Below are 18,120 nucleotides of genomic sequence, written 5' to 3' on the forward strand. Positions count from 1 at the left end.
CACCCAATTCACGTGCATGAGTTTTGAAGAGACACTCATGCGTGTACCTTGTGGGCATGTTCAGCTCTTGTTGTGTAATACGTTGTAACTTCATTTTACAGTGAACGTAAGGACCCCGTGAGTGCAACAACTCGTCCCCGCGTGCACCTCGCCTGCGACCAGGGACCTTCGCACCATGTCGGCTGTCTTCTCCTTCCAGACGCAGCTCGTCTCCATCATGGACGCGTTATCCAAAACAGCTGTAATGGAAATAAGCAAACTGGTGGAGATCGAGTCGAAGATGCTGAAAATAGAGATAACTCGAGGGCGGAACGAGATAGCCTCGCTCACAGAGAAACTGCAGCTGATGGAGAAATTGCTTTACATTGCACAGGGGAGCAGGCAGGACGCGGCTGCTGCAGCCTGCTCGGCGGCGAGGGACGGCTCGGAGGACGGACTGCTGGAGCCTGACAGGACAAGACCTGCCATGAAAAGGTAGGCTTGTTGATTCCTGTGTGTAGCCTGTAGGTAAGATGGTGTGTCTGTGTGTTGCTGGCACCATAAACACATCTCCCTCATGACCTTTGCTGTCAGCTACACCCTGTGTCGTGTATTCAATCTTAAGTTTATTACATCCTAGTGAGAGCCCATGGGAGAGCATAACTTCGTCCACTGAGAGGAGCAGTTTGCATCCAGGTGAAGAGCATGCAGCAGCTGACGTGAGTCCTGCACGGGTCACATTACATCACTGTTTTGTACTGTGTTCTTTATTTGGTGCAATTCATTGACTGTTTTCTCATCAGCTGCCAAATCCACCAAAAGAGCAGCATGAATTGATTGTTGTAAAGGAAGAGCCGTCAGAGTTGGACAGTGGAGACGCTGAACAAGAAAGGACAAGTGAAAACAGTGAGTATTAAATGGAAGTTTGGCTGCACAGCAATTTAAAAAGGTGTGAACAGCCACTGACTCAGGAGATTACCTATTAATATCATAAAATGGACCTTGAGTGGTGTATAAATGAGTCAAAACTTCAGCAGCACTTGTAGTTTAAAGAACATCTTACTGTCGTCAATGTAAAAAACTGTTCCACATCTTAACATGCTCATATGCTGTCAACAGGAAGGGAATCGGTCACAGACACCCAGAAGAGTCCAGAACTGATGCAACGTCTTAAGCCCGTCACAGAACATCAGCAGCCTCTGTTTCCTGACAGCTTTGTGATCCTGAGCACCCAGTCGTCTCTCACTGGACCGGGGAGGAGGGAAACGCAGTGGAATCCGCAGCTCACACCTACGCACACAAACCTAGATGCCGGGAAAGGCTTGGCTCAAAACGTTGCCTCCCAAAGCTTAAGTGTGCTCAGGAATATGAAGCTTCACAACTTGAGGAACTCGGCTGCTAAGAGGTTCGGCTGCTTGCAGTGCGGCAAGAGCTTCAGATGCTTTAGCCAGCTCGAAATACACCAAAGAAGTCATACAGGAGAGAAACCGTTCAGGTGCACACTTTGTGGAAAGAGATACGCACAAAAAGGGCATCTGTACACACACCAGCGCACACACACCGGGGAGAAGCCATACCGCTGTCCTATTTGTGGAAAGGGCTTTATTCAGAAATGCACTCTCGATATGCATCAGCGCACACACACCGGAGAAAAACCTTATGTTTGTATCAAATGTGGCAAGGGTTTTACAAAGAACTGTAATCTGAAAAAACACCTGGCAGTACATCTAGATCCTAGTTTGAACATGTATGGTAGTGAATCTAATGCACCGACGTTTAGTGGGACGTTCATAAATGGAACCACTTAAAACAGCCAGTCGAATGTCATTCCTCCTGCTGTTTGACTGAAATATTTTGTGCATAATAAAGATATCTTTGCTCCAGATTGTGTATCACCTGCTTTTACTACCCAGATGTTCCAATGTATGAAAATGACGTTTTATTTGTCTCAACCAATCACCTTCCAAACTGCCCAAACACAGCACTTTATGTGAGCGGACTGACAGCTGAACTAATCAATAGATCACTCTTGTGTTATTGATAGTTGTCAATACTAACTAAATTGAAAGCATCCCATGACTCTACAGGTATCAAAGCTAGAGGCTACAAATGGGTGGACAATCAATAGCCAACATAAAAATGCCACTGAGCGTGTCAACACTGATGGAGCTGCTCAGGAGTCAACAGATAATAAATCCTCACTGGGGGCACTGTGACACAAAGGATAAATCTGCCACATCTATTTATTAGGGAACATTGCAGCCAAAGGTGGTGTGTGATATATTTGGTGCAAAGCTTTGAGTCGGTGTTAAGAACGTGGAAACACTTGAAACTTGTGACCTGCAAAACAAAAATAGTTTGGTCTCATACACCTCTGATTACTGATCATTTTTAAAAGAAAAACTATTATCAGTGCTGATATTACTGTTGTTATTTTTTAAACAACCACGGTAATAATTACTAATATTGGTATTAATAGGCCAACAGTTTTGCTGATATTGTGTGTTGAAAACAAATTAAATGTAGTGCTGCAATTCCTCCATGTGACCCTTTCAAAATAAAACAGTCAAATGAGACGCGTGTTTCTAATAATCTGCCCACTGTGTGTCAATTCACAAGAGTAGTTGTCATTTAAGGGCTGTACCAAGACAGATTATATTATTAAAGATGTAATTCAGAATAGTACAAACACGAATATATTATACCATTTTTGAAAACAAATGTAGAGTAAATCTGGGACACATGAGCTTTCAAGTGAGAAGGTACATGCAGCCTCCACGGCGTTGTTACAAGTGGCAGCGTTTTTGGACATGAGGAGAAAGAGGATGTGGAAAATGTGGAGGGAACTATGACTTTTATCCAATGTCATGCTAAAGAAAATGAAATGCTGTAACGGTGGTAGAAACCATGTGACTTCCTCCAGGCATCGTCACCATCACATACTGGCTGTGGAAATTTAAAAAGTGAGAAAAGAGAGCTGGGGGAAAGCAAATGGCTTAAGTGGATACCTTCAGAAAAGGTCTCTCTCTCAGGAACAGCCCCTGTCTGAGACGAATGAGAGCGGTTACTATATGCACTCCTTCATTTTAGTTCTAGTTTCTATCAATAAAACTTAAACCCTTTACTGATATGAGAAGCGAAGGCTAACTTGTGATTCCATTTGGTTACAGAGACAAAACATAGAAAATATTCTTCATCACATATTTTTAAACATTTACTTATTTTAATTTTTTTAAATTGGTAGATTCATGCTCTCCTCAGGACTGAGTCATTGGTTTTCCCCATAAATACTTTGGTATACCTGAAGCCGGTGTGTTTTTTGGTTGTCGAGGTAATGAACCGCTGACCACCTCTCAGATGTTTGTCTCCTGCAGACCTCTCCAGGTCCTCCTCCACCTCTGCTGCTGGGTTGTTTCCATACAATTCTCTGATGGAAAGAAAAGGAAACAAGTTTGTGACACTTGTTAAAGGATGTCGAAGTTAACTGCAGTGGCAATAGAGAAAAACTAAATTTCTCATACGGCATGAGTAAAAGTTGGTAATAGCCCAATTGTTTCTATCTTCTCTGCTTTTCATGAAAGCAAAAAGCCAATAACAACAGGGGTGTTTGTAGAAAGATTGATTTTTCTTTGTTTTAACAAGCAGAAAACATGTGTGACTTCTACAGCTAAGAAATTTAAATGGGAAAAAAGACATTTTAATTTGGTATTTAAATATTATCTGTCTTTGTAAGAATTCAAAGTACATATTTAAAGCTCACAGATCAAATCCCTTTTTCTATTGTCAGTTGCTTTCTCTGGCCAGCAGATATCACTGTTGTCATACGGGAAATACAGCACTCAGCTCTGAGTCACATTTGGGCCTAAATTTCCTAAAAGACAGTCTTTCTTTCTCTGAACTCTTTGAGGTTAAACTGGTCCCATTAAGCTTATTTCTTGTCATCTGGTGCAGGTTTGTTCAGGTTGTTTTTAATAATAGCAAACAATATCTATAGAAACAAATGAGTCAGAGTATTCAAACAAAACTCAATAGCCTTAAAAAAAAAGAAAAGCAAATGATTGAAAATAATATGAAATCAGATAATAGATGGTAAATCCTGACTTTGGCCTCTTTGGATTTCATATTGTAAAGTCATGTTTTTTCCTCTGTTGCTGCACCTCGGTCGGATCAGTACGAGAAATTCTCACACTTACTGAAGTAAAATTATCAATAGCACAGCTTACACAGACTGTTACAAGTAAAGATCCGGCCTTCAACAGTAAAAGATCAAACCTATGAGAATAAAAATACACAAAGTACAAAAGGTATTCATCATGCAGAATTTCATTCCCTTTCAGAATCATATGTATTAAAAGACCAGATTACAGTTATTGATGAACTGAGGTGAACTATCACGTGAATGTGAGGTCTATTTTAACAAGTTTATAAACTGCCAGGTTAATATCATGATTCATGTAATGTAGGGTAACAGTAAATAGTAGTGTTAAGTAGAAATACTTAAGTACCTCAAAGTTGTAGCCTACTTAAGTACAGTTCAGTACAGTACATTTAAATTTCACCACTGTAGAGGATTATTATTCTGTACGGTAATTTTTTTTACTCTTCTCAAAGACAAACCTGAGTACAAAAGGATAAATAAGACACAATAAAACACACATTCAGAAAAAAAAGGCCAACTAAGTTTAAATTCCTCCAATCAGGTGACACTTTCAGGATTTAAAGCCTTTTGTAGTCCGTTTCATTTTTACATACATATACAACCTTATACAACTTCACTGACCACAGAAAAAACTAATTGCTTGTGTCTTTCACACCTGTGCTGCTGCGACAGTGACGTCAAAACAGTTTGAGGATAAAGTAAAATCAGAGACTGTATTTACTGTCTGTGTGACTGCACTAGTGAGAGCATGGACATGTGATCACAGGTGAGGAGGAAAATACATTCTGTGTTTAAAGATTTTGTTCTAAAAGAAATAATAACTCACCTGTAAACAAAGACAAGATGGATGAATGACATAAATAAACCTTTTATTGTTAATCTTGTTTTCTGTAAATTTTTTGTTTGTGTCAAACACTTTGAACTGCATTTCTTCTATGTTTATTTGTAAAAGTGATCGTCTCTGCAGATACAGTTTGTAATGAAATCACTGCTGAACAAAGATCCCAGTTTAAAACAGCGATTTAGATTTATTATTGTATCATGTTTTATTACTGTCATAGGATTCTCTATGAAGAATGATTCTGTGGCCTCCTGTTCCTGTGATTCAGCAAAACACACACACACACACACACACACACACACACACACACACACACACACACACACACACACACACACACACACACACACACACACACACACAAACACAAACTCACACACGGCCAGCAAAAGCTGCCAGTGTCTTAGGATTCAACAAGACAGAATATGGGAAAACAGTCATTCCTTGCATTTATGCCAGATTTTCTATAGGCAGCTAGAGGCCACACTGAAGAGTCAGAAAGCCTTTGTCCTGTGTCCATCTGTGTCCATTTGTTTGTTTGTTGGTTTGTCAGCAGGATTACACAAATACACACAGAACAGATTTACACGAAACTTGGACAGAGGATGGATCTCGGCCCAGAATAGACCCCAGTAAGTTTTTGGTATGGATCTGGATAAATCCTGGATTTTTTTTCTCTCACTTTATTTAACATTGCACAAGAAGGTGTTTTCAACATTTTTCATTAAATTCACAGGGAATAATGCATGGATTTTGATGAATGAAATCAGGAATAACATCTGAAAATTTAGGTTGGAATTTGTGAGTACAGCACAGTTTGATGTGGATCCTAATAAAAATCTATTATTCTTCCTCGACACAATAGAGATTATAACTCCATTTACATTGTTTTGTAACTGTAGTGGATGGTTGTTACAGGTCTGGTGAGCTTAAATTATAGGTAATCTAGGTTTATTGAATTAAAGGGGACTGTTGGGGCTTGGTGGAGGTATGAGCTCTACTGAGTGCTATTTTAGTCAAAGTTATGACAACATCTTCAGGTCCCTCTGTGATATTTTTCCACAGCAGCATAAAAAAAAAAAAAAGATGTTAAAGTCATGTACAATATGGATGTATTGCTCTGTAGGCAGGTTTAGAAAATCCCATAAAAAAAATTTGATTTCAGCAAACTTCCCCCAATCCTCGTACAACATCTTCTCAGGTACCTCTGTGATCATTTTTACGTATTTTGACGGTTGTGTTTTTTTTAATAGTCTGATGCGAAAATCATAAAAAAAATGTCCCATTCAGTTCTACAGAAGCAGATTTTAAAAATGTCATAATAATAATATCAAATTGTTATCAGCAAACTCCACCAGATTCTTGAATAGTTGGTCTCTTGGTATCTCTGATAATTTTTTAAGTATAGTATTTCCGATTGCACCAGACAGTGCTCTGCTCAACACCGGAAGAAGAAAACGCTGGTACGCGAACGCACCGTTTTCCCACAATCCATTGCAGGACAGCTCGAGCCTACCGCACACTTGATTAAAGAGCAGCGTCGCCACGTTCGGTTTCTTGCCATAATTTCGAAATATCCAGGCTTCCTGTCGAGATGATGTGCGACACCACGAACCGAAGTTTCCGGACGCAGTTAGCCGCGATCCTGGACAAGCTAACGAAGGCGGCCGTGGCTGAAATAGGCAACCTGGCTGACGAGTGCTCCTCCGTCCTTCACACCGAGATATCGCTGCACAAGACGGAGAACGAGGCGCTGAAGAAGCGGTGTTACTCGCTGGAGGTGCAGCTGAGGGCGGCGAGGGAGGTGCACACCTACCCCCCACATGTCAACAGTGTCAGCCGCCGGCACCCTGCAGGTCAGGATGGTCGGAAATGTGGATGACGGTCGTTTCTAGGGGAGTTGTACCCAGCGTGACTACTGTTAATATATGTCAGTTTTATAGCAGGTTAATAAGCTTGAGTGTGGACACAAGTCATTAATGTCCAGAGGTGCAGATCTGCATCATTAACTCTTCACAATCAGTCTAAACTAACTAATCAGATCCAGCTTTATTAGCCAAATATGTGTAGATATATACTGCTCAGTCACACAGCAAATACACAAGGACAAATATATATAGATATGTTAAAGAATGAAGAATAATATATATGGTAAATGGTGCATGACTGTATGTACGATAGCGTTTGAAAGGAAAGGAAAGTAGCTGTATAAACAGTATCAAAATCCCCAGTGGCAAACATCATGAAAGTAAACACTGTGACAGGACGAGTGGTGCAAAGGGGAAAAAAGAAGTTGTGCAAACAATGAAGTATAAATCCACATATACTCTCTCTCTCTCTCTCTCTATTTATATATATATATATATATATATATATATATGTATATATATATATATATATATATATATGTATATATATATATATATATATATATATATATATACACACACACATATATAAATATATTATGCACAGTGAGCAGGGTATATAATGACAGTGACAGCGTATGATGATGTTAAAAACTGCACTTTGAACGGGACAAATATAGTCTGTAATGTTAGTAACTGGATGTTCTGTTGCTATGTGGTTTTTGACACCGTGTGACCAATTTAAGGTTTCATCAGATTGACCACCTAATGTGAACAAGCTGTTCCTAAATTTGGTTTGATTGTCATACTGCCATGTAGCCGAGAAGTTGAAACAGGCTGTGGAACAAGTTGAGCTGGTTTCGTTTGAGCTTTCTTCATGTATATTTTCATTATGATTACCATCCATGGGTGTTCACAATTTCATATCTGCTTCTCCTTCCAGAACAGCAGCTGTCTGCTCCAGCCATCGATGGAGTGTTTGGAAAGGACTGGTGCATGGATCTGTGGAGGGAAGACAAACTCCCACCTCAAGCAAAAGAGACAGTGGAGCCTGCTGCTATGACGAGCATGGGAGCACAAGTCAGTGAATCTCTTACCAACTGGTTTATTTTTTTCTTTTTCAACACAGTCATTTCCTGAGTGAGATGAGATGACTGAGTGTCACATGTTGTGTCTTGTTTATAGGCAATCAACCTATTGGAGAGAGAACCTGATCTCATCTATGTCAAAGAGGAGATATATGATGATCATCCCATTGGTCAACAGATGAGGCTCACGGATAACCGAAAAGGTGAGTTTGGATAAAAAAACAAAACAAGATTATGATAACCCCAGAAGTTTCTGTGATTTAACTGCATTTATTCTCATTTGATAGTTGTTGGATTGTTTGAGGAGGACAGCATGCTTCAGGGATCTGTTGATGAGCTGCAGCTTCACTCAGGGGAATTAAACAACTTCACAATGACGGCAGACAGTCAAACACAACTACGTTCACAGACAACAATTATGGACAAGCTAATAGAGGATGCAACAATGAGCGCCCTGGTTGACGACACAATTCCTCCTCCAGCCACCAGCGAGTACTCTGACTATACAAACAGTATCCACATGAATGCAACCAAAGAACTCACCATGCAGCCAAAACCTTTGAAGCCCATGAAACGGTTCGAGTGCTTATTCTGTGGGAAGATATTCAACTATTTGAGCAGTTTAAAAGTCCACATCAGGCGACACTCCGGTGAGAAGCCTTTCAGCTGCTCAGTTTGCGGGAAGCGCTTTGCACAGAAGACGTACTTGAAACTGCACCAGCGTGTGCACTCTGGAGAGAAGCCTTACAGCTGTCTAGACTGTGGCAAAAGTTTCTCCCAGAAAAGCTCTCTGAACATACACCTCCGCACACACACTGGTGAAAAGCCTTATAGCTGTGTGGATTGTGGGAAATGTTATGCATACAAGTATGGTTTAAATCACCACCAGTGTTTCAACTGACTGATCAAATCACATGGTTATTGACAAGAAGTCTAACTGATCAGAATAGCTACTTCTACTAAGTGCTCTCTGTGGCTCGACATGTGCCAAAATGTCTCTCAAACTCAAACGTGGGTGGAAAATGTAAATTTGAAGTAGTCCCATCAATATCAAAGAAAAACACTTGTTTATTTCCATGTGGTCAACAGTGATGCGGTTAAATCTTTGGTGTGTTTTTAGCTTTAATGCCAAGAGAAAGGCTGCAGCAGCAAAACAAGGGTACAGAGAACATCTTCCATTTCTAGTAGAGCTGCAACAATTAATCGAGTAGTTGTCAATTATTAAACTAATCTCCAACTATTTTGATAACCAATTTATTGGTTAATTTTTGTAAGGGGAAAAAAAGAAAAAATCTCTGATTCCAGCTTCTTAAATTTGATTATTTTCAGGTTTCATTACTTCTCTATGTCAGTAAACTAAATATCTTTTGGTTGTGGACAAAACACGACCTTTTCTTTTTGAAAAACTAATTGACATTTTTCTTTTTTTCATAATTTTCTATTACTTTTATAAAACCAAACAACTAATAGGTCAATCAAGAAAATAGTTGTTGCAGCCCTACTATCTGGTGTGCCATTTGAACGGGCAGGATTGGGTTAATTTTATTGGTCTAAATATTTTTGATGCCCTCAAAAACCCTTTAAAGTTAATTTCACATTTCATGATAGATACGTGTCATTGATCAGGTTAAATTCATTTGCTGCCTACATGTGATGTGACTTGCTCATGCAAACTATGACAAAAAAAAAAAAAACTTTTGCATGTCGTCATTAAGCTGTAACATGCTCTACATACCTCAGTGTCTAATTTCAGACCACAACAGGCTTGTGTCAAATAATGCCAAAGTAACTTTTAATAATTGCTCCATTGTTTGCACACACGTAGCACAAACCTTCAAAACTACCTCTTCACAACAATGTAGAAGTAAAACAACTCGCTGTTTGCTTCATTCCTCAAGTCTCACCGCTGCTTCCATATGTCATGCCTCATTTCTTGACATTTGACACAATAGAAACGGGATGGGCACTTTTTCTTTAAAAACTGTTATAAAGGGATGTTGATGATGTTTGTGTGGGTCACATTATATTCAAATGAGTGAGAAATGTTTCATGTCTAAATGTTATTACTATTTAAAAATGTAGTTGTATGGTTGGTTATAGAAGACAAAGTGTGTTGTCAGTGTGCAGACAAGCCAACCAGTTTGTTTTCTAAATGTAAATCATTTCTGTTCAAGGACTCATACGTTTTTTATTCTGTACTGAACTGTCATACCTGAAAAGAGCAATTATCTGTACCTATTTTGCCTGTATGATGATTCCCCTGAACAGACCTCACAGACCCAACTGAGTGAACTTTCTTTGCCCAAGAAATAAATCTTGTGCTGTTTTTTCCCCCTTTTCACTCAAACCCGCATGCCCCTTAAAGAGCCCCATCAGATGTGCATTGTTCTGATTGTCAACGTTTAATATGTAAAGACTCAACTGACAAAACTGATTCTTCCAAGTTCAATGCAACTTGAGTTTCGATTAGACAAAGTAATTAATACTTTATAAGGAGAGTTCTATGAAATAAAATTTTCATCAACAAGTGAACATAAACGTCTTTTTTATTGTAAAGACACAAACGACTGCTGCTACTGCTAACTGCTTAAAAAAAAAAAAAAAAACTGACAAAAACAGAACATTTCAGTCCACACCTATTTTTTATAAGCACAATATTACAAACAAGTCATTACAAACATGACACTGAACTTCCCTTACACGAATAAAAGAAGTGGTACGTGATGCCGTCAGTTAACACTGCTGCTGACCATGTACCACATCAGTCGCTGACAGGTTTCAGCCATCATTTAAGAGGTCTCAAAGCTATGGGCTTTTCTCCCACGACCTCACGATTTCTGTGTGCCATTAAATGATGGTTGAGGTTGACCTTCTGTGTGAAGGTCTTCCCACATCGAACACAGCGGAACGGTCTCTCTCCAGTGTGGATTCGTATGTGACATTTCAGATTCCCTTTCTGGGTGAACCCTTTCCCACACAAGCTGCACCTGTAGGGTTTCTCTCCCGTGTGGACGACATAGTGAATCCTCAGAGCCGATGGGTTCGCAAAGTTCTTTCCGCACAAGTGACACGACTTGGTGACTCTCTGAGAGGGAACTGGAGCCACGCAGGTGTGCGAGTTCAACTTGTTCCTGTGAGGGAAATGCTGCTTACAAATATTGCAAAAGTTTGACTTGTGTGACTTCATGTGGTGTGTTAAAGTGCCCTTGTGGAAAAATGCCCTGCTACATATTTGACAAATGAATTTGTCTCTCCTTGGATCTCTGGTGGGTTCAGCATTTAACACGTTACACACATCATGTGAATCATCCAGGCCAGAGCTGTTTTCAGGGATGTTAGGAGGTAATGTTTGCTGCTCATTGTGGCTGGGCCCACCTTCAGCATTCATCGCTGGCTCCTGCTGACTTTCTTGAACAAACTGTACATCATCATCATCATCATCATCATCATCGTCCTCTTCAATTGGAATAATATGAGTGCTGAAGGCCTCCTCTGTGTCATTAATGGATATCAGCTGCATGGACGGTTCTTCAACACCACCTGCAGACGCAACCTGTTCTCCCTCCTGATCAAATGACAGGCTGCAGGTGCTCCCATCTGCCGAGTACCCAACGGACAGCTGCTCTGGTTCCTCCGCCAGGATTTCTTCATGTTCTGTTGCATTAGAATACAAAGTCAAACACTCAAAAAGCATTGAAAGGCTGCAGCGTGTATTCTCTCATGACAACATTCCTTCATTCTCTTACCTTCAGTGTTAAGTGTTTCCGGCTGGCAGCTGCTGGCAACGTCCTCCACAAAATCGTTGTCTTTGATCTCAGTCACAGTAATTTGGCCAGACAGCGTCGCCACAGACTGCAATATAGGAAAAGACAGAATGTTAAACAGTAGTTCAATACAGCAACATTTTCTGTGACAGCAATGCTTTACCGGTCAAGTCAAAAATCAAGGAAAAGCATCTTTAGATTATTAAACTTTTATTTGTTATTAGTAAAAAAAAATCATAATATTGCTTTATAGAGCTTTCTAATTGCTTTGTTTTTGAGGTGGCATTTTAAAACCATTATTTCCTTTTGAAAACATGTCTATACTATATAATAATAATAATCTAATCTAATAATTTATAATCTAAATAACATGGGCCAGAGTTCAGACATGAGTCATGTCATCTATACTCCAATTATTATTGTTTTTCAGTGTGCATAAGCAGACTTTTTATTTGCAATATTAAGAACATGGATATTTTTGATTCTTGAAGACTGTACACTTTATTTTTTAGTTTCTAAACTCTTGTTTATTGCCATGTAATACCTCTGTGAATCTTCCTCTTACTTTCTCAGAGGACTGTGGTGAGTCTGTGACTCTCTCCAGGCTGTATGGGTCTCTGTCTTTCCACAGGTCCATGCACCAGTCTTTTCCAAAAATCCCCTCGATGGTGGGAGACACAGACACTGAGGAGACGTCAAACAATAAGGGTGAAACACGCCAGTAAACACAGAGGCGATGCAGATTATTTCTGTTGCTGCTGTGAGACTCACCATGAGCCTCCCCGTCTGTGTGGCAGACAGTTTGCACGCCCACGCTGCGATAACTTTGACCAAACTCGGGGGCGTCGCCTCTCACAGCCGTCAGCTCGCCCTCCAGACTGTTCACTCTCTCTGCCAGGGACGAATTGGCAGCCAGGAGCCGAGACAACTCCAACCGGAGCTCAGTCGAGTCCTCGTCCACCAGTTTGCAGACCTGACTCAGGACAGTCCTGGCCATCGTCTCCATGATGGAGGAGAGCTGAGAGTGGAAAGTGAGGCGGCTCGCCATCACTGACGTGGGCTGCAACATCCCCGCTCACCAGTTAGAGACGCAAATATGAGTAAAAGTGAAGCACTGACACTGTTAGCTAATTTAAAAATGGTGCATTGGCTGTATACGTAGCCAATGAAGCTAATTTGCGCTAACGGTGCTCCCAGAGCGGGACCCAAATAAATGTAGCAACTGTCACGTGCTTCCGGCGGATGTAGCCGGTCAGCTGCGCTGTATTACAGGACTTCCTGGTCTGCGACTGTAATCGATGCATTTTGTGATATAAACGATCATAGATGCGGACGGTTTTCACGCGTAAAAAAGCGCAGATTTCAGCAGAGAGACTCGGGTTTGACCGCAGCTGCCGACATGAACACGGAGAAGGACTTCTCGCCGCTGACGCCCAACATCGTGCGGGCTCTGAATGACAAACTGTACGAGAAGAGGAAAGTCGCAGCTCTAGAAATTGAGAAGCTGGTTCGGGAGTTTGTGGCTCAGAATAACTCCACTCAAATCAGACATGTTATCCAGATCCTGGCCTCGGAGTTTGCGCTTTCCCAGCACCCCCACAGCCGGAAGGGGGGTCTTATCGGACTGGCAGCCTGCTCCATCGCCCTCGGGAAGGACTCGGGTCTGTATCTGAAGGAGCTGATTGAGCCTGTGCTCACGTGTTTTAATGACTCAGACAGCCGTCTGCGCTACTATGCGTGTGAAGCCCTCTATAATATAGTCAAGGTGGCCAGGGGAGCCGTGCTGCCCCACTTCAACCTGCTCTTTGATGGACTCAGCAAGCTTGCAGCAGACCCGGACCCCAATGTGAAAAGTGGGTCCGAGCTCCTGGACAGACTGCTGAAAGACATTGTGACAGAGAGTAACAAGTTCGACCTAGTGGCGTTTGTCCCCCTGCTCAGAGAGAGAATCTACTCCAATAATCAGTACGCTCGTCAGTTCATCATCTCCTGGATCCATGTTTTGGAGTCTGTGCCGGACATCAACCTGTTAGACTACCTCCCCGAGATCCTGGACGGGCTCTTCCAGATCCTGGGAGACAACAGCAAGGAGATCCGCAGGATGTGTGAGGTGGTGCTGGGAGAGTTTCTGAAGGAGATAAAGAAAACCCCCTCCAGCGTGAAATTTGCGGAGATGGCCAACATTCTCGTCATCCACTGCCAGGTAGCAGACGAAACAAAGCTCACAAACGACCTGATCCAGCTGACGGCTATGACCTGGATGAGAGAGTTTATCCAGCTTGCAGGTAGAGTGATGCTCCCCTACTCCTCTGGCATCCTAACTGCAGTGCTGCCTTGCCTTTCCTACGATGACAGAAAGAAGAATACCAAAGAAGCGGCCAGTGCCTGTAATTACAGTCTGATGAAGCTGGTGACTCCTGAGGACGATGAGGAGGAGGAGGAGGAGAAAAGTGGAAGCACAGAGTCGCCGTCGAGAGAAGACGGCCAGCCTAAGTCGGAGGCAGACGGCAATGATATGTTAAATGCGTCACAAGAGTCTGTTGGTCTCAGTAATATCAGCTTCTTCACTCCAACGAGTGCTGACAGGCCTCTGGTAACTCTGGACCTGGATGGTATTGTTCAGGTGTTGGACCGGCACCTCCACGACTCCTCCACTGGCATGATGACCCGCATAGCTGTGCTCAAATGGGTCTACCACCTCTACATCAAGACACCACGCAAAATGTTCCGCCACACAGACAGCCTGTTTCCCATGCTGCTGAAAACACTGTCCGATGAGTCCGATGAGGTGATACTGAAAGATCTGGAGGTGTTGGCCGAGATAGCGTCATCTCCTGCCGGCCAAACGGACCAAGTCGGCTCCTGCGACAGCACTGACCACAAACTGGAGCTCAAGGTCCCAGAGAGCGCCAAGCCAGGACAGCAGCCCAGCACAGGCTCCAAAGCAGTGGACTCGTCCCCCTCCACTCCCAGTATGAACTCCTATTTTTACAAGTTCATGATCAACCTGCTGAAACGCTTCAGTCTGGAGAGGAAGCTTCTGGAGAACAGAGGAGCTTTCATCATCAGGCAGCTCTGTCTGTTGCTTCATGCAGAGAACATCTTTCATTCCATGGCTGACATCTTGCTGAAGGAGGAGGACCTCAAATTTGCTTCCACCATGGTCCAGACTCTCAACACCATCCTGCTCACCTCGGCTGAGCTCTTCCAGTTACGCAACCAGCTGAAGGACCTGCGATCTCAGGAGAGCTGCACTTTGTTTTGCTGCCTGTATCGTTCCTGGTGCCACAACCCTGTGGCCACCGTGTCACTCTGCTTCCTCACACAGAACTACAAGCACGCCTATGATCTCATCCAGAAGTTTGGAGACCTGGAGGTGACAGTAGACTTCCTGATGGAGGTTGACAAACTGGTACAGCTCATCGAGAGCCCCATTTTCACCTACCTGCGGCTGCAGCTCCTAGATGTGGAGAACAACCCTTACCTGATAAAGGCACTGTATGGCCTGCTGATGCTGCTGCCACAGAGCCAGGCCTTCCAGCTGCTCTCCCACCGCTTGCGGTGCGTCCCCAACCCAGAGCTCATGAGGACAGTTGATGAATCCAAGTATATGGACTCTAAACAGCAAGTGGCCTCCAGACGTGCCTCTCACACTCAGATTGATTACAGCGAGCTGCTCCAGCACTTTGACCGCGTTCAGAGCAAACACCTGGAGGTCCGACACCAACGCTCTGGACGTGCCTCTGATCACCCCGACAGAAAGCTGATGTGAGGTCATTGTGCCAAATCTGGTCCCTGAGGACAGCCATAGGCGAGAGAAAAATGTTACGGGCAAGAAGAGTATAGTATAAAGTTGTACTGGAAATGATTATTAAGATGCTATTGAATCCAAAAAGTATTAAGTATGATTAAAAACTGTCTTGTAAGAGAAGCACTGGGTATACAATGTCAAAAACAACTTATATGTTTGTACATTTCTTTGCTAATAATGAGGAGAATGTTCTGTAACATAAGAAAAAAAACATTTTAAACAGATTTAATACACGTCAGACTACACAGACAAATCAAAGTTATTACTTTCCTGAGAGATTTGAAGGATGTACATAAAATCTCATATATCATAAATTGTCGTGGTGATAATATGGTCATATCCCGAGTTTTCATGATTCACTATCAGCAGTTAAGATTTGTTCCAGGCAAGTGAAATGGTCACAGCGCTTCAAGTGTATCTGATTTGCATTTCACTGTTAAATACTTCTGTCATTCAATGTCCATGTGAACCACAGTACTTTCATGGTGTATCCTGTCGAGCAGTATGGATAGAGCATGCGTTCAGGGTTGCCTTAATCTCTTGTCAGCCAGAAAAACAAATCTCACATGTAGATTATTGAGCCAGCTCAAGTGAGAGTTCAAACTTTGGAAGCCATGGATGACTGAACTCTGGCTCAAACTGTGGGCTCATGTTGTCGTGTCACCTCTGTTTCACAGAAAGTTTACCATACTTTTAATTGTATTCCTTTCTTATCTTCAAAATGTGTGTATTTCTCTTTGTACAGTGTCCATTTATCTTTAAAAGATTCACCCTTTGTCATTCCTCTGTGAAAAATCAATAAAGTGGACCATGTGATCAAAAAAGTCCCTTTTTTTATCCACATATTAAAAAAAGCTATGTCATTAGAATTAGTGGTTTGAAGTGTGTGTGTGCGGGATGGAGGAGAAAAAGGCAGCAAACACATTAGTGCTACTAATGACCTGTTTCCTGTCCGGGGATACATCCTGCATGACCTGCAGCCTTTTGAAAACGATGTAGTCGATACTTTTGATTTATTGTTATAAATAGGCTCATTATACATCAAGCCCCAAATGTCCACTAATAAATCAGTTTTACTTCTTTAAATCGAGTAAATGCATTATTAACTTTGCCTTTAGGTTTCTGTAGCGATTATGAGCTTGTAATACAGACGGGGCTCTATTGAAGCAAATTAATAGTAAAAATAAATCGCATTAAGAATGTCCTCTGAAATATGGCTTGTGATTTTTTTATAGAATAGTAAAAACGATCCTTTAATCTGTTCAAATGCTTCTTAAACCTTAAATTATACAAAATCTTAATGGTACTGGCGAATTACATAAATATATATTTAAATTAAACTATGACAGAGTTGGTGTTTTTACTTAATAAGAAGCCAAAGCATAAAATGATTTTAACATTTGAATGATGCAGTAGTACAAGATTACCTGCTTCAAAATGATATTAAGGCATGAACTGATATAAAATATAGAGCTCATTGCACAAACTCACAGTAGCTCATTATGAAGCTCATATATTTTATGAGCATGATTTGAAACTGACCTCAAAACCTGCCTTCAATGTGCATGTTATTTATGGTGAAATTAGAGGAGCTGGGTCTTCTCTCTCCCCTTACGCAGGACCATAACCAGTTGAAATCACATGGTACATACTGTACATACAGTGTATACTGTATGTCCCACTGCCTGGTGGAGGCCCATCAGTGCTGCATTGAATTTCACAGATGGAGGTTGACATCTCATGCCAGGGTGTGGACGATTCCTGCTGCGCTCTGTGTGCGGAAATCTTCCTGTCTCCAGTGGTCCTCTGCTGCATCGACTGTGATCTGAGCTTTTGTAACTCTTGTTTGGAGCAATTCTGGATACAACATGGTACTAAAGAGTGTCCTCTCTGCTTTAAAGAGAGCATTGGACTTCCACGTAAGTCATGTGAAGCACATGGAAATAGACTGGTACTCCTCTGTGTGGCTGATCTGGAGCCTGTCTGCTCTACATGCCAAACAACAGGCCTGCATATGAATCACAGAGTGTATCCCATAAAGGAGGCATTCACTGATTGTAAGGTAAGATTATTAAAAAATCATTCTGTTCTTTCTTTGAGTGCTGCACGACACAGGGGGCATGCGTAATGTATCTATAGGTCAAGCATGTAGGTTATACTTTAACATGATGAATGATCTTTATCTTAGACAATGATTTATGCAGACTCGTAATGTTGAAACTGAAAATGGAAAACTTCAGTTTCACGTGAGGACTCCCTGCTCCTCCCCATGGGCTTTGTAGGCTATGCACTGCAGTAAAATGACTGTCATCTTCCTCATTATTTCTGTTCCTCTCTGAATGAGCTTCCTGCACACACACGCACGCAGATGAGTGTGAACATTTAAACCCACACAGCAAAGCAATCCATCTGTCTTTTCCCAATTAATTTCATCTCAACTGTTTTGAAACCATTTTCAGTTTAATAAACTGTAGTTTGAGCAGAACAGCTTCTTCTTCAACCATAACTTTAAATTGCGTGATGGAAAATTGTCATGAAATATTTAAAACACATAAAACTGACTTTTTATAAAAGGAAATGCAAATTAAAAGCAGCATCTGTTATCTGCCT

General features: G+C 41.7%; 4 protein-coding genes across 5 annotated transcripts; 3 read left to right on the plus strand and 1 right to left on the minus strand.

Moving 5' to 3' along the window:
- The first annotated feature begins 26 nt into the window (after positions 1-26).
- LOC141019335 (uncharacterized) lies at positions 27-1,864 on the plus strand. The gene is made up of 4 exons (XM_073494220.1): positions 27-474; positions 620-698; positions 783-885; positions 1,099-1,864. Exons 1-4 carry the CDS (start codon positions 176-178, stop codon positions 1,785-1,787), a joined length of 1,170 nt encoding a protein of 389 aa, XP_073350321.1. The 5' UTR covers positions 27-175; the 3' UTR covers positions 1,788-1,864.
- Positions 1,865-6,472: 4,608 nt separating this feature from the next.
- LOC141019336 (uncharacterized) lies at positions 6,473-10,207 on the plus strand. Its single transcript, XM_073494221.1, has 4 exons — positions 6,473-6,835; positions 7,791-7,927; positions 8,033-8,138; positions 8,223-10,207. The coding sequence occupies exons 1-4, from the start codon at positions 6,574-6,576 to the stop codon at positions 8,834-8,836; spliced, it is 1,119 nt and encodes a 372-aa protein (XP_073350322.1). The 5' UTR covers positions 6,473-6,573; the 3' UTR covers positions 8,837-10,207.
- Positions 10,208-10,463: 256 nt separating this feature from the next.
- Positions 10,464-12,817, minus strand: LOC141019333 (uncharacterized). 2 transcript variants are annotated; one of them, XM_073494219.1, is made up of 4 exons: positions 12,471-12,817; positions 12,265-12,383; positions 11,682-11,787; positions 10,464-11,589 (listed from the first exon to the last, which is right to left on the minus strand). In XM_073494219.1, the coding sequence occupies exons 1-4, from the start codon at positions 12,766-12,768 to the stop codon at positions 10,721-10,723; spliced, it is 1,392 nt and encodes a 463-aa protein (XP_073350320.1). In that variant the 5' UTR covers positions 12,769-12,817; the 3' UTR covers positions 10,464-10,720. The 2 variants fall into 2 exon arrangements, with proteins under 2 accessions (XP_073350320.1, XP_073350319.1); XM_073494218.1 differs by having other exon boundaries at positions 12,244-12,383.
- A 127-nt stretch (positions 12,818-12,944) lies between these two features.
- On the plus strand, positions 12,945-15,630 carry vac14 (vac14 homolog (S. cerevisiae)). The gene has a single exon (XM_073494217.1). The coding sequence runs from the start codon at positions 13,099-13,101 to the stop codon at positions 15,469-15,471; it is 2,373 nt and encodes a 790-aa protein (XP_073350318.1). The 5' UTR covers positions 12,945-13,098; the 3' UTR covers positions 15,472-15,630.
- The last annotated feature ends 2,490 nt before the right edge of the window (positions 15,631-18,120 follow it).

The sequence above is a fragment of the Pagrus major genome, chromosome 23 (genome assembly GCF_040436345.1).
Source record: "Pagrus major chromosome 23, Pma_NU_1.0".
NCBI classification, from domain to species: domain Eukaryota; kingdom Metazoa; phylum Chordata; class Actinopteri; order Spariformes; family Sparidae; genus Pagrus; species Pagrus major.

What these genes read in the sequence shown, in the direction of transcription:
- vac14 (XM_073494217.1), top strand. Translation starts at nt 13,099, where the DNA reads ATGAACACGGAGAAGGACTTCTCGCCGCTGACGCCCAACATCGTGCGG.
- LOC141019333 (XM_073494218.1), bottom strand. Translation starts at nt 12,768, where the DNA reads ATGTTGCAGCCCACGTCAGTGATGGCGAGCCGCCTCACTTTCCACTCT. An exon ending in CACAGACGGGGAGGCTCATG is followed by an intron (nt 12,384 to 12,470) that starts GTGAGTCTCACA and finishes ACGTCTCCTCAG; the next exon opens with TGTCTGTGTCTCCCACCATC. An exon ending in TAAGAGGAAGATTCACAGAG is followed by an intron (nt 11,788 to 12,243) that starts GTATTACATGGC and finishes CCTATATTGCAG; the next exon opens with TCTGTGGCGACGCTGTCTGG.
- LOC141019335 (XM_073494220.1), top strand. Translation starts at nt 176, where the DNA reads ATGTCGGCTGTCTTCTCCTTCCAGACGCAGCTCGTCTCCATCATGGAC. An exon ending in AAGAGCATGCAGCAGCTGAC is followed by an intron (nt 699 to 782) that starts GTGAGTCCTGCA and finishes TTTTCTCATCAG; the next exon opens with CTGCCAAATCCACCAAAAGA. An exon ending in AGAAAGGACAAGTGAAAACA is followed by an intron (nt 886 to 1,098) that starts GTGAGTATTAAA and finishes TGCTGTCAACAG; the next exon opens with GAAGGGAATCGGTCACAGAC.
- LOC141019336 (XM_073494221.1), top strand. Translation starts at nt 6,574, where the DNA reads ATGATGTGCGACACCACGAACCGAAGTTTCCGGACGCAGTTAGCCGCG. An exon ending in CAGCCGCCGGCACCCTGCAG is followed by an intron (nt 6,836 to 7,790) that starts GTCAGGATGGTC and finishes TTCTCCTTCCAG; the next exon opens with AACAGCAGCTGTCTGCTCCA. An exon ending in TGACGAGCATGGGAGCACAA is followed by an intron (nt 7,928 to 8,032) that starts GTCAGTGAATCT and finishes TCTTGTTTATAG; the next exon opens with GCAATCAACCTATTGGAGAG.